General features: G+C 31.0%; 1 protein-coding gene across 1 annotated transcript; it reads left to right on the top strand.

Moving 5' to 3' along the window:
* The first annotated feature begins 4,774 nt into the window (after window positions 1-4,774).
* LOC18038066 (nuclear transcription factor Y subunit A-10) lies at window positions 4,775-9,553 on the top strand. The gene is made up of 6 exons (XM_006429983.2): window positions 4,775-4,950; window positions 5,455-5,763; window positions 7,546-7,655; window positions 7,755-7,823; window positions 8,408-8,548; window positions 8,807-9,553. Exons 2-6 carry the CDS (start codon window positions 5,532-5,534, stop codon window positions 9,206-9,208), a joined length of 954 nt encoding a protein of 317 aa, XP_006430046.1. The 5' UTR covers window positions 4,775-4,950; window positions 5,455-5,531; the 3' UTR covers window positions 9,209-9,553.
* The last annotated feature ends 2,023 nt before the right edge of the window (window positions 9,554-11,576 follow it).

Below are 11,576 nucleotides of genomic sequence, written 5' to 3' on the forward strand. Positions count from 1 at the left end.
ACGCTAGCACGGCAATGACTGGAGAGGGGCTGTGAAGGATTCCAATTTCCTCCTGAGTCAATCTTGATCAACAACATTAAATTAATTTGTCACAAATCTCAACGACAATTTCCACAGCAAAATATTAACGTAATCAAATGATCGACATAGGTCATGGCTGGACCCCGTCTAAGGAGAATTGCGTGTATGAAATTCTGACTTGATCATACAATTCGTACGATCTAGGTTGGTCCTGAGTTGAATAAACGAAGGGTACCCAAATCTAATCACAGCATTTATTTATTTATTTATTTATTTTTAATGATATTAACTATTACAATTTGTACGAGGTAGGTCCTGAGTTGAATCAATTAGGGTACCTAAATCTTATCATAGCAATTTTTTTTTTTAATGAAATTAACTATAACTCTAAAGTTGCCCGGAACCAAAAACAAAAAAATAATAATAATAAACTCTTGCAATTATGGTTCAATACACGTTAGGTATACAACATAATTAGCAATAAATAAGTAATTTGATCAAGCAATTTATACAGATCTAGAAAGCTTGTGTTTAGTTTAAGGTCGGTCCCCGTCACACCAACTTTTCTTCTTCCTTCTTCATTTTAAATAATAGAGAGACTTTAATTAATAATCCCTCAATGGTTATTAATACTGACGCCTAACTGGTAACGTGTTACCTAATCTAACGCGCATCTAGCTGATTACCATATATTTTAAGGTACTAATTAATCCAGTATTTAATATTATTACTTTTTAGTATTTACAGTATCATCTTTTATGTGGGTGTCGAGTTAACTATAACTAATATATAAATATAAAAAATTATCATACATGCCTAGGGTTTGCAAGTTGGAGAATGGAGCCTATAATGAGACAATGAAGCTTGTCTTATATCCTTAAGAATTTGATTGTTGTGGATTTAATCAAAGCTTACCTATGTGAAAGTTAAAAGGATATTAAAGAAAATGAGAATATCGTATTTGATGGCGTTTTGGTACCTTTCTAACTGGTAACCAATTTGGACCATTAAATAATTAAATAATCAAATATTCTTTTCTTCACAATGCCCTAAATCCCTGCTTTAACTTTTGTTATAACCTTTTGGAATTGATTTGATTAATTATACATGTGAGATGCAAAAAGTTTTGAGGAACTTGCAATTTCCATGATTTTTTTCTTTGTTATTTTTATGTGTTTTTTTTTAATTTTCAGAATGAAAATATAATTTTTAATCTTCTACATTTATTAGAGTTAAACTTGAATGACTAACCAAATAAAGATTTTGAAAGCAATTTAGATGCACCTTTGAAACTGTCTGTGTATGTATTTAAAATCAATTGAATTTTACAACAACAACAAAAAATCAACATTGATTTCGTAGATTGGAATTGAAACCATTTTTTTTTCAAATAGTACAGCATCACTATAAAAAAAATAAAGAAAAAAATCTATTGAAGGTTGCCTCTATATATATAGCTTTGTTGTGGTACCTTTTGAATATTTGAACCCAATTATTAAATTCAAATTTTTCTTCATTTTATAAATTATTAATTTCATAAATCAATATGTAAACAACATGGATCATGTCTTCAATATCCTTGAATGAAAGAAAAATTGTGGGTAAATAATTAGTTGACATTTGAGGTAGTTGTCTTGTCTATGAATCAGCATACATGTGCGACTAAATCAAAACACATCATTAAAATTATCGAAAAAGAGAAAGAGAGTATATTAGAAAAAAAAATGATACAATGGACAAATGTTGTTAGAATACAAGCCGGCATGGAAATAAGTAACCTCTGCTAAATCACTTTCTGTATCCTCATTTGCTGCTCAAATTATGTTGATTAACATATCATAGTTAATATCCTTAATGAGGGCAATTCGCGAAGAAACATCCAATAATATTAGAATCTATATGACTAATAAGTTATATTTGACTTATCTAATGAAGATGAACATTGACATAAGAAGATCTCTTCAACAGCCAACAAAAATGAATTGGCCTTGTTATATAATATTGAAAAATCGAGACATAACACGTTTAATTATAGAGTTCTGAAATTAATAGATATTATTTTTTTCAAAAATTTAATTAATAAATACAGAATGGACTTTAAAATATTTGTTTATTTAATTTCAAATGTAAAAACTTGTAAATTAAAACATAAAATTCTATCACCCAAATGTGAAACTTATCGGGGGGAAAAAAGCAAATATTAGTGAGACTTATAAAGAAAAAAGATTATCGCAATATGTAAAGAAAGATGTAGTATAGCTAAGAAATTGTGAAAAGACCTAACAAATGACCTCCTTACGGCCGGGGTCCTTTCTTTTACTTGAAATGATTGATGCAAATGATCTTTAGCAATATAATTTATATATATATATATATATATATATATATATATATATATATATATATATATATATATATATATATTAATTTTTTTATTCGGGATCTAAAAGTGCGGGAAAAATTTAAAAAAATTTTAAAATCGTCAGATTTTAAAAGTTTACAACTTAAAGCGCTTAAATCGCATGATTTATATGTTTTCTCAGACGTTCTCGTGCTTTATAATTTCGGATTGTAACATTTCTATATAAGGTTCAGCTATGATGCCACAATTGTATGGTACCACAGCTGGATCCAACCTTTTGATCTAATTTTAATGACAACTGTGGACTAGATTCAATAGTTAAATTCAGCTGTGATACTATATAACTGTGGTACCATAACTTTACCCTTCTATATATATATATGCTTTAAAGATTAAAAAAAAATGCAGAAGAATTAATGTTGATGTCACATAAGCTTTCCCTCTAAGTAAAGTTAAAAAGCACCGCCGCAGGTTCTAACCAAAGATTTCCAAAATTGAGCAGTACTGTCATATTTACTAAAATTCTAAGTCTGACCCATTCTGGAATAAGTTGATAGCAAATGTTGTAAATATACAATTTTGGGGTCAACAGAAATCATTTATGGTCTGCTGAGAGTTGTCAATTTTTATTGAGTTGATAATTCATGATACCCCTAAATGCATCAGAAGAGCCGCATGTTGGAGTTTGCCGAACCAATGGATTGTAAAATTATGTTACATTGACTTTTACGTAATGAATATTAATTATAGTGAAAGTTTTAAAAACATACACTTATTATACAATTCAGAAGTCTATATTTATAATTAATTCGAAAATATATTATTTTTTGATAATATTGAGAAGATATCAACCCATACTCACAAATTTTTTTTTTTTTTTTTTTACCTAAAGAGTCTCCACGAAAACTCTTCTTATTGATGCCTTGAATCTTCATGCTACCATTCAATTCTCAAGCCCAATGATTAATTACAATATATTGCATTCTCTTGATGAGTACTAATATTCTCGAGATAGATGTTAGTATTTTTAGTCGGGTAAAAATTTGTTTACTCCCTATATTTTAAAGTTAATATTCGTTTAGTCTTTATATTTTTTAAAATACCTCAAACCATCTCTATCATTAAATTATTGACACTCTTGCCATTATCTTTTGTTCATTTTAACTTATTTTTACAATATTACCCTATTATAATAATTTTTTAGACATTATTAAAAAAAATTACCAGTTTAACACCCAAAAAAATAAAAATAAAATATTAATTTTTGTGGAACACTCTCTTGAGTTAAATTAAAATATTATTTTTTCTAAAAAAATTGATAATGTAATTTTTTACAATATTAATTTTTTAGACATACGCAAGATTCCACAAAAATTAATATATACTTTTTTTGTTTTTATTTTATTTTTTAGTTTAATTTGATAATCTAATTTTTATTAATATCCAAAAAAGAAACATTATTGTAAGAGTATAATATTGTAAAAATAAGCTAAAAAGAATAAAAAATAATGGCATGAGTGTCAAAATTTAACAGTAGGGACGTTTTAAAATATTTTTAAAAATATAAGAACTAAATAGACACTAACCTCATAATATACAGACTAAATAAATTTTTACTCTTTTTAGTCTTTATGGGATCGATAAAGTTTAACAATAAAATGTTCTTTTTATCATTAGTGACAACTAAAAGATAAATGTCCTCAAAGAAGCAATAAAAAGATGTGAAGTAAATATTTAACAACGTATAAACAAATTATTTTACCATAAATTTACATCTTAATTGATATAGGTCAAGAATTTTTCAATGACTCCAAAGTCCAAATGAAAAGTTAAAGCAGCCAACCAGGACATGATAAAAATAATACAACTATCAATTTTTTAATATATGAAGTTTGATATTTACCTGACAGAAGTGACATTGTCACCACCACATTCCATTAATTAATTGTTCTACTTAAAAAAAAATTACAATTTTATGTGTTGTAAAAACAAGGACCACTAAAAGATCTAATTAGAATTCTTAAGTATGATTAAGCTTATAAAAAAAAACCCCTTGTAATTATAAAAAAATTATAAAGCAAAAATTTATAATCTTTACTAAAAATAGATGGCCTCAAAGTTTATATAATTGCGATAGCTCGGCTTCTTGCACTGTTACAAATCCCCACAAAACTATTTTTGGAATTGAAAATGAAGTGGGAGAAGAAATATTGGGAAATGACAACCCCAAGCTTGGATTATATAAAAAGCAAGAGAGAGAAAAAGAAGTGACAACAAGGAGAGTATATGACTAAATATAATTAATTAGCTTTTATAACGCAATTTACACAAAATACAAAAGACTTGCATGAAAGCTAAATGTTATTGGTTAATGGCATGTAGTTCCATTACACTTGTACGCTAATATTTGCCTTCTTGCTTCTCAACTTTCTACCCCTCTCTCTCTTTCTATTTCTCTTGTTTTTCTTGCTTGAAATTGTGCAGACATGGCTCCTAACAAATGGGGTTTCTTTGCTTCTGCATAGGATTCAAAAGCCTTAGCTTTACTTCTCTTTTTCTACTGTCAAGTGAGTACTTTCTCTACTTTGTTTTTGTGTTTTTGTTTTTGTTTCCAACTGATTCCAGTTTTGTCAGAATATTTATTATCTCTTCAGTCTTCACTCCAGTTCTCTTGTTGTCTTACTTCTTTTCTTCACAGTTTGATCTCTTGTATATTCAGCTGATGCAATCTTTTTGTTTCTCAAATGGGTTGTTCCTGACTTTCTGTTTTCTTTCCATTTTTATCTTATTTTTTTCAGCATTAATCTAATTGAGTTGCCGAAAATAATGATGATATTTTGATCTTGGTATAATATATTTTTTTGTCTTGGTACTTAAAAGTTTCTTCTTTCTAGTTCTATCCATTTTTTTCTTCCAACAGACGTGTCTGTAAATCTTACTAGATCAAAAAGATATGTTGGATTGTATTATGATGGGATGACCAAAATCTTCAAAGAAAATTTCCCCATATTCTTGTGATTGAAATTTCTCTAATAATTGGTGGTAATTTTAATTATGACTTTGAGTTGCAGGCTTAGATTCAAGATACTGAAAGGCAGCAGTCACAAGAGCAAAATTGCTGCTTTGGATAATTTTGAGGGAAGAAACAATGGCCATGCAAACTGTGTATTTCAAAGAGCATCATGAAGGAAATGGTCATAATCAAAATGGGCAGCTCTCATCTGTGCATTCATCAGCACCTTGGTGGAGCTCCTTGGGGTCTCAATCTGTTTACGGGGCATCTTGTGGCCAATTGAAGCCTCTATCCATGGAAACTTCAACTGAAGAAGCAGGTCAAACACAGGATAAGCCAAACACAACACACTTCTCTTTCTTTCCTGGTAATTAATTATTCTTCGTTTACATTTTGGTTATATTCTCCATTTTTTTCCTTTTTTTTTTTTAAAAAAAAAAGCCTTGATCGATAAAAAAAACCCTCGGGAATTATCTTGTTTTCATCTTGCATCGTGCTAATAATTATTTTTACCATTAGATTCTAATATGTAAATTGAGGTTAAGATAGGTCTCAAGTTATCTTTAGAATGAAAAATGAATTACTCTCCTACGTTCCAAAAATTTATTATGTTTTTCTGTTAAAGAAAAAGGTTAAATTGTAGGTTTACTAGAGTTGTTGCTTTGTGGGTATTGGTTGGTTCAGTTGGTAAAACAGTTTGGAATGGTACAAAAAGGTATGGGGTTTGAACTCCGCTCTTCAAGTTGAGGAGGGGAAATGGATTCCATTCATGCAATACCTAAAAATAAACAAATAAAATAAGGTTGTTGCTTCTCAGTGATTGAGGATATGGGATCCATATGTAACTAAGGGTTATGGATGATGGGAAGTGATTTTCACTACCACACTTGAGTGTTCTAAGGATGAGTGGAGACAAAACAGTGGCGTCTAAATTAAAATATTTTATCAAGATATGGGGCATGATCCAAATTTTTATTTGTGTGCTATCCCTTCCTATAGTTATTCTTTTGTCGGTGCTTTTGTGACTTCAAATTAAATTTTAATGTACAAAGTAGAGGAGCTAGCAAGTAATTGGTTATTATGAACTAATAACAAGATTTTTATGTTTTGACTAAGTAAATGATCTTATCCTGAAACTAGATTAAAGAAATTTGAAGTTGCAACCCCACTTCATTGAGTAGTGGAAACCCCACTTTGAATGTCGTGAATTATTGCTTATTTTGTAAAACTAAATCAACATCCTTATAATCCAAGAAAATCAACTGTTAGTTCTTAATAAGTGGGCAAGCATTGTGAAGTAAACAAAAATGACAAATTTCTTCTTGAGCACAAATCTGTATCTGAAATCATTAATTGGATATGCAACAATGTTTATTTGCCTTGAAATCATGAATTGGATATGCAACAATGTTTATTTGCCTTCAGAAGTCGTTGATTGGATATTGCAAGTTTTGAGTTTAAAATCTATGGAGTCACAGGGATTGGATAATGGCAGCATTTGCTGTATACCTCAAAAATAGGTGCTCAACAAAAGGTAGTAAAATTGCCAATGGGGAAGATTAATTCAGTCTCCATTGTGAACATCTTTATTTTATAAAATGCAAACTTGTGTGGGGATCTTAGTTAAACAGCTCTGTTTTACTAGGTTCCCAGTCCAAGTCCAAATTTGTAAAATAAGTATGTTGTCAGTGGAGAAAATTTAAGAGGCTGTTAGCCTTTTGTTACGCGTTCTGGCTTCTGCCCTGTTTTTCGTTTGTAACAAAGGAAGCAGCAAAAGAATGATCCAAACCCAAAAGTAGAATTCACTGCGATGAAACAGTATATGGACTTAGCTTACATATCATGCTCATAAAAGAAACTTAATTTCAGTTAAATCATTTTCATTTCGAATACAACTCTACAAGTAACATCTTAATTAATCACAAGTTCTTGGTACCAGTTCTCTCTCCCTTGCAGAAATCATTGAAATACTGCAGAAGGGTGACATTCTTTCTTCTACATTATATATTTCGCAACATGAATAAGGAATACTTTTTTTTTTTCCTATATGTGTATATAAATCAGGTGGTAATCTTCCCAACTTTTGATTCATTTATACATAGCACTTTATTTTGATTATTATTCAGTAGCCAAGTGGTTTCCCATTCAGGTGATGTCAAAAGTTCAGGGGATGGACAAAAGCTTCCCCCTGCCATATCTTTGCAATCAGCTTTGCCAGAAAATCCAGGATGCTTCGAGTTGGGATTTGGCCAACCTATGGTGCGATTTTTCTCAAACTTTAATACAATTTTGAATTATTATCTCTTTTCTTACCTTAATGATTAATTGTTTCTATTTATCTATGGGCTGCAAATGTAGATCTGTGCAAAGTATCCTTATGCAGATCAATATTACGGAGTTTTCTCAGCTTATGGAGCTCAAATTTCGGTTTGTCTTCCATCTTTACTTAGCCCACCCATTCTTTGCAATTATATGTCAATAATATTATCTCATAATGTTCATCTTGCTCTTAATTTACAAATGTCAAAGGTTTAGTGTGTGCTTGTTTGTAGAAGTAGATAAATTAAAGAGAGAAACTGCTTAAGGTGATCTATTATTATTACACAGCCTGTATTCATCTGCTTGAGTTAAGAAGCATGCAAAAAGCAATTGCAAAGCAATTTTTTGTGTACTAAGTTCTCATACACCGTTTGGACGAAAAAAAAAATGTATAAACACTAGAAGTATGTCAGGGAAACCAAGAAAGTTTCGTTGAGGGAGAGTAAAGAAAGTAGAGATTTATCAAAATGAAAAACATAAAAAACAATTGCATACATTGGAATTTGGAACAGAGTGATGGAGAAACCTGCGGCTTTCTTATCAGATTAACAGGTTTTTTGCGCTGAATTTAGATTGACATCTTTTATACTATGAACTCTACATTCTGCACTTGTCAGGCTTTTGCAACAGATACACATGCTTGAATCTAGCAACTTTTAACTGATGCATATGCTTATTCATGACAAAACCAGGGCCGGATTATGCTGCCACTTAACTTGGCAACAGATGATGGACCAATATATGTTAACGCTAAGCAGTATCATGGGATTATTAGGCGTCGGAAGTCACGTGCAAAGGCTGTACTTGAGAACAAAATAACTAGGAAACGGAAGGTATGGTATCTTGATTCAGTATATAATTTGGGATAGGATGTGACATCTTAAGTTGGATATATTGAAATCATCACGTTCAGTAATTTGGGAGCTTATTAAGATTCTTAATTGAAAGTTTGCTGCTTTCATGCCATTTAATATGGAAAGTAATGTAATTGTCGACATGGCAAAATTGTGATTTCTCGAAAAGTTTTATGGCCCCCTTAAGAGTTTATGTTTATCAAGAACAATGATTTAGATTCTTTTGCTGTGCCACAGCCTTATATGCACCATTCACGCCATCTCCATGCCATGCGTCGACCAAGGGGGTGCGGTGGACGTTTCTTGAACACAAAGACTCGAGATGGAAGTGGCAGAACTGAAGAGAAGAAAACTTGTATTCAGCAATTGCTTCAGCCCACTGGCTCTCAGAGTTCCGAAGTCCTGCAGTCTGAGAGTGGAACTTTGAGTTCTCCAAAAGAAACAAATGGAAGTGGCCCTAATCTTTCAGGGTCGGAGGTGACTAGCATGTACTCAAGGGGAGAGTTTGGTCACTTTCGGATCAATCATCTCAGGCCACCTGTCCACTCTTTTTCGGGCATTATGGACACTGGGCGTGGCATTGTCATGCCCAGCCAGTGGGTTGCAGCAGCTGATAACTGCTGCAACCTTAAAGTTTGATAGCATGTAAACCATTTGGGATTGGTGCTGCACCAAACCCATCCTTACCTTCGACCAAATGGAGCTGTGGATTGTCCACCTACCGTTTGGTTTAGGCAAATCATTCTTGGCTCATCTGCGTGAAGGTGATCGTCTTTGCCATTCCAAGCAGGCAGCTTGGAATGGTTAGAGATGCCAATACCTTGATGCACTGTATAAATAGTTAAATAAAGGATTGGAACATAGAAGGGTTGGTTTTGGTAAGTCTGAAAATAAAAGTGTGGGAGTCCAGATAATGTGTTTATGATTCTGAAAAACGTTTTAGTGTGGCGTGCTTAAGCTATTTATGCTTTCTGGGTTTATGACTCTTTGATATCTTGAATAATAATAGAACTTTTGTGTGAATCCATTATCTACTCTACTTCTGCAAGTGGAATGCATTTGATCTGCAAATTTAGAATTGTATAAATGTAGTTTGATAAATTATGTTGTGATTGGTTTTATAGGAAAAATCACGTTGGGATATATGCATGTATGTATGCATGCATGCATGCATATATATATACGTATATTGAATTCTCTAATATAAAAAATTTTAAATTATTTATAGAACTGAGTCTTCCACTAGTTTACAATTATTTTAGTTTGTAATATTCTTTGAGACAGTCTCTCTGGTGAAAATGTCATCAGTGATTCTTATAAACGGACCAAAATCTAATGCGTTATTAATTAATTAATTTATTTTTAAAAAAAAGAGTCTCCAATGCATTTAATAAGACGTTCAAGTTTTGTTTAAGAATACGGTAAAGTGATTCTTGTCAAAAACAGTTTTTTTAAAACTATATTATCAACATGAACAAAACAGACCAAATAATTATTATATTATAATTTTTGAAACCGACATAACTTTCATTTAACCAAACAAAATTACAAACTAAAAGTACAATTAACAAAATCAATATTATTCATTACAATCTTTCTATAGATCAGCATACAATAAATTTCAGCTACATCAAATAAGTCACTGCTGTATTACATTAAGCTCAGCTGATTGATGACGTAGTAGATTTTTTTTTTTTTTTTTTTTGGCAAAGGTTCATCTTCTAAGCTTGAAATATTTTCATATCTGGGGCTTGAAGGCATTGGATCCAGATGAAAATTATATTATAATACACCCAAATAATTAAAAATACCCATGCCATGATCAACCATATCGTAATACACCAACATATTAAAACTACCCATAACTGCCGCAACCTTGTATTTGAGTTAAGCAAGAACATGATGTGAATCGATGTGAATGTTTACTTTCATACTAAATAAAAAGACTTTTCGAGAAGATCCGGTGTTTTTTTTTTTTTTTTTCCCTTTTTTTAATGAGAGAAAAAAGAAGAAAGAAGGTGGGAAACGAGTTTGTGGAATCTATACGTCACCAATGTAATTGATAACTAGATTGACACAATTATAACTTATTAATTATCATCTGTTGTTATTTATCTTTTTAATAAAATGCATAATAACTCTAACATGCTAAATTTAATTTTAACTTTTGATATTAGTTGTTTCAATTTTAACAAATTTGGTTTTCAAAACCAAAGATGGTTTCTTTTCCATTCTTGCAAATGCCGTATACCTACATACCACTTCAAGCACAAACAAAATCATGGGTTATTTTTTCACCCAAAAAAAAAGTAAAAAATCATGAGTTATTTTTTAAAGAGTTAAGTCCTCACTTTATTACAATAGAGATTAAAAAAAAATAAAAGAATATAAAATCTACTAAAATAATTTTTTTACCATTTTATCACATCAAAGTTTGTAAATTTTCCTCCCTTTTCTTATTTAGTCCGTAACTGCATTCAGAACAGTTAAACTTCTTAGAAAAGTACTTAATTTTCACTTATCCCATTTCAATATTGAGTGATTTTAAGATTTTTTTTTTTTAAAAGGAATTTCATTAAAACAACATTACAAACTATTTAGTAAGCACAGAGGTGGAACATGACTACATTCTCTAGGACCTGACATAAAACATTTTGTCCTAGCAACAGAATGGACAGCAGAGTTTACAGATCGACGCATAAACGAGAATTGCACTTCTCCTATAGGCATAGCAAGAGATCGACATTTCTCAATTATAAGGCCAAAACCATTGGGGCTGGAAAAATTCTCAATTAAAGCTTGAAAGACTTAAAGGTTGTCCATTCCGATAATAACACAAGGCAACTATAGCTCCTTGATTCAATTGAGAGCCTCTCTAATGCCAAGAGCTTCAGCCTCTCATAAACCAAAAGTACCCAGAAAATACTCACACCTTATTACCACAAATTCACCCATAGAGTGGCGGATTACACACCCACGCTGAACTTACCTCGAGCATTAAATATGG

Source organism: Citrus clementina, unplaced genomic scaffold, assembly GCF_000493195.1.
Source record: "Citrus clementina cultivar Clemenules unplaced genomic scaffold, Citrus_clementina_v1.0 scaffold_6, whole genome shotgun sequence".
NCBI classification, from domain to species: Eukaryota; Viridiplantae; Streptophyta; class Magnoliopsida; order Sapindales; family Rutaceae; genus Citrus; species Citrus x clementina.